The 4,048-nt window shown below is 50.4% G+C and overlaps 1 protein-coding gene across 1 annotated transcript; it reads right to left on the bottom strand.

Annotated features, from left to right (window-relative positions):
- Positions 1-2,177: 2,177 nt before the first annotated feature.
- Nppb (natriuretic peptide B) lies at positions 2,178-3,624 on the bottom strand. The gene is made up of 3 exons (XM_021161579.2): positions 3,311-3,624; positions 2,877-3,099; positions 2,178-2,417 (listed from the first exon to the last, which is right to left on the bottom strand). The coding sequence occupies exons 1-3, from the start codon at positions 3,434-3,436 to the stop codon at positions 2,401-2,403; spliced, it is 366 nt and encodes a 121-aa protein (XP_021017238.1). The 5' UTR covers positions 3,437-3,624; the 3' UTR covers positions 2,178-2,400.
- Between the last annotated feature and the right edge of the window lie 424 nt (positions 3,625-4,048).

The raw sequence follows: 4,048 nt of genomic DNA, 5'->3' as shown, positions 1-4,048 counted from the left end.
GATCTTCTAGGCTCCAAAGGGCGTGGGCACCGCCATCTCTCTGGCCATGCCATCCACAACGCTTATGATGGATGGCTTGCATGGCCTCCCCCAAAACAGCGTGGTGACAATGCTGACTAGGGTTTTCTTGTCGACTTGACATGGGGCAGGGTCAGCCCTTAAGGACTGCAATCTAGAAACTGCCTCCACCAGGTTGACTTGCAGGCAAGTCTGTGGAGTATTTCCCTAGTTTATCATTGATGCAGAAAGGGCCTAGCCCACTGTCATAGCTGGGCTCCACTCCTGCTACCAGCTTCTACCCTAGTTTGCTGTCTACTGCTGTGATAAACACCGTGACCAAAGCCAACATGAAGAGAAAAGGGATTATTTCATTGTACAACTCTCAGGTTGCCCTCCATCACTGAGGGGAAGTCAGGGCAGGAGTTGAAGGCAGGAACTGAAGCAGAGGCCACAGAGCAACACTGCTTACTGGCTTGCTCCCCATTGCTTGCCCTCCTCCCTCTTTCTTATAACACTCAGGGCCACCTGCCCAGAGTGGCACTGCCTACAGTAGCTGAGGCATTCCCACATCAATTATGAATCAGGAAAATTCCCCACAGACTTTCCTGCAAGAGAATCTGATGGAGGCATTTTCCCCGTTAAGTCCTACTTCCCAGATGACCCTGCCCCATGTCAAATTGGCAAACCAAACAAGCCAAAAAAAACAAAACAAAACAAACAAACAAGCAAACAAACCAACTAACCAACCAGCCAAACAAACAAACAAACAGCAAAAAGACCTAACCAGCATACTTCCCATGTAGCTTAGGACGGCCCAGAACTGATCCTCTATCTCCTGGGTTCTGGAATTATACACACATGTAGCAACCCCTGTTTATGCGGCACCAGGGATGGAATTCAGGGCTTCTGCACACTGGACAAGCACTTCAGCAATAGGCTCTGCTCCAATTATTTGTGTATTATTTTTATGGGTGTGTGGTGTGTGTGTGTGTGTGTGTGTGTGTGTGTGTGTAGTGCTTTCAGCTAGCAACATCCTCCTGCGAGCTCAGTGAGGTGTCCCTTTGGGTCGCCTTTCCAGGACTTTGCTTGGAAAAAATTAGCCAAGTACTGGGTGCAGCATGAGCCACGCCCAAGCATGCAGCATGAGCAATGCCCAAACGTGCAGCATGAGCCATACCCAAGCAATGGGCCCCTATTAACAGATATGCCTGGTCTCCTGGGAAAATGGGTGTGTACTGTCCCCTGAGCAGAGGCACAGGCTGCAAGCAGGTGATGGCTCAAATGTGCATCTGTAGGATGAGCCATGAGTGGGTTAGAATGTCTATGCCAGCAGCAAGCCTAAGTACCTGGCTTGGAAGAGATTTCGTAGGCAGTGGTGAGAACCTGGGTCAGAACATAGCTCTGCTGCTTACTAACTTCACAACCCTGGGCAAATCACAGGACCACTCTCTCTATGCCTAGGTTTCCCTGCCTGCCAAAAGAGGGTGCTCAGCTTTTTCTCAGAGTCACGAGGGACTGTCCCAGCTGATGGAACCGTGCCTGCCTTGTTAAAAAGGCTTTGTCCACATCAACTGTTCTAGCTACTCGTTGCCTCTGCATCGGAAGCATCGGAAGATGACTCACGGATGCTTGGAAAATAAGCTACTTTTTAAACATCAACTTTAAAAAAGAAAAAAAAAACCCTCATTGCTTTCATTAGATATCCACAACCTTGAGTGCACACAAGATCGAAATGAGCCACCTCTCGGTCCCCTCTCTCCATTAGACACTCTCCAGAGCTCTGCTCAAGCCAGCCAGAGCATATGTGCCAGCCACTCAGCTGTCCCCTCATGTCCCAAGAGGCCTGGCTTTTCTGAATTTCAGTTTTCTCGCCCATAAAATGGGAGTGATGGTAATCATGACATTACTGGTCGTGAGGAACTTTGGCCATCAGCTGAGTTTCGATGATACATGACATTCAAAGGAGAAGGTTCCAGCTGGGCAGCCGTGGTACATGCCCTTGATCCCTGCACTCTGGTGGGAGAGGCAGGTGGATCTCTGGGAGTTTGAGGCCAGCCTGGTCTACAGAGTGAGTTACCAGGACAGCCAGGTCTATATAGAGAGGCCCTATCTTAAACCAAAATAAACAAAAGCAAAGTAAAAGAGCTAAGAGATAGATTGAAACTCACGGACACAAATCCTTTTCAAAAAGCAGGAAATATGCTATGTTTATTATGTTGTGGCAAGTTTGTGCTCCAAAATAAGAAACAGTCTTGTAGAAAAACAACAAAATAAATTAAAAAATAAAAAATAAAAATAAATAAATAAATAAATAGGATCCCTTCAAAGGCGGTCCCAGAGCTGGGGAAAGAGTCCCAGGCCGAGTCAGAAACTGGAGTCTCCTGCAGCCAGGAGGTCTTCCTACAACAACTTCAGTGCTGTGGGGAGGAGAGACAGGGTAGTGTCACACTCAGAAGTGAAACTGAGTTTCCCCCACCCCACCACACCCCCATCTTCAGTCCCCAGATGATGTCGAAGTTTAAGGCTCTGGAAAAAGCTATCTCACGGGGGTGTCTGTTTCTCCTGTAAAGTGGGTTGGGCATGCCCTTTGCCTGGGGGGAAATGCTCAGAACCCTTTCTGCCTTGTGAAGGGGTGATCAGACATCAGGCAGTCTGCTCCCTCAGAGCGTGTGACCCCTCTGATGGAAGGTAGGTGCTGACCTGTGAGAATGTAATGCAGTACCCATGTGATATTTCCTGACAGGCTGCCTTGGTCTTGAAGACTGTCAGGCTGCAAGAGTATGCCAGATAGCAAACCTAGGGGCCTCTGAGGGTAGCATGCACGGGGATGGGATGGGTGTGCAGCTTTGCAGGGAAGTGGCAAGGTAGGTGCTCACCGTTACAGCCCAAACGACTGACGGATCCGATCCGATCTATCTTGTGCCCAAAGCAGCTTGAGATATGCGTCACCTTGGAATTTTGAGGTCTCTGCTGGACCCGGAGAGTGCTGCCTTGAGACCGAAGGACTCTTTTTGGGTGTTCTTTTGTGAGGCCTTGGTCCTTCGAGAGCTGTCTCTGAGCCATTTCCTCTGACTTTCCTCTTATCAGCTCCAGCAGCTTCTGTGATGGATTGGGGAGCCCAGACGTCAGACACACACACCTGAATCTCCCATCCTTCCATAGTGCTCATCAGTTAAGGGATCTGCTGCCCAATCTTTCAGTTTTCTGACTCTCATATGGCTAATTCCCAAAGGACACGAGGTCTTTTCACTGCCGTTTCCCAAACCCTTCAGGCAGACCCCATCTCTCTCTGCAGACCCTCGGTGCTCACCTGCATCTTGAATTGTTCTGGAGACTGGCTAGGACTTCCCAGAGGATGGGAGTGACCTCCCAGCGGTGACAGATAAAGGAAAAGCAGGAACAGAATCATCTGGGACAGCACCTTCAGGAGATCCATGCTGCAGAAGCGATGGGCCAGGCAATGGTGCCTTGTTCTCCCTTGTCTCGCCTCCCCAAGCAGCTTGTGCACTGGTGTCTTCAGCAACAGTGCTTCTGCCTTTTATACTGGGGCTGAGTGTCCGGCCGGACCTTTTCACCGAGTAGGGGTGGGGTTATCTCTGATTTATCAGCTGCATTCCTGCCGGCTGAGCTCAGGACCTGAGAATTCACCCCTCTGTGCCTGTGTGGAGTATTCATTGTGGGTGGAGGCTGTGGAGAGCAGGCCTTGTATAGAAATGGGTTGGGCTAGGGTGGGGGTGTGCGGGGCACACTAACAGTCCTTGCTTCCTGCTCCCTTCTTTCATGCAGAACCTGAGGGCCTATGACATCCTGCCCCACCCCTATTGGAAATGGCGGGGAGAGCCCCAGCTTTCCCAGCCTGTGGCGAGTGTGGGGCTTATGGCGTGACTCATCGAAAACATTCCCAAACAACACCCACCATCACCAGCCTCCAGGGGAGAGTGTCCTCCAAACCTGTAATCGTTGGGCCTGGCTTCCCAACACCTAGCTGGACTGCACCACTTCCGGGTACTCTGGTAGCTGTCCGTGGTTCTGATCGCCACACATGTAC

Source organism: Mus caroli, chromosome 4 (genome assembly GCF_900094665.2).
Source record: "Mus caroli chromosome 4, CAROLI_EIJ_v1.1, whole genome shotgun sequence".
Classification (NCBI taxonomy): domain Eukaryota; kingdom Metazoa; phylum Chordata; class Mammalia; order Rodentia; family Muridae; genus Mus; species Mus caroli.
Note: the sequence above shows the minus strand (reverse complement) of the source record. Positions and strands in the feature narration are given on the sequence as shown.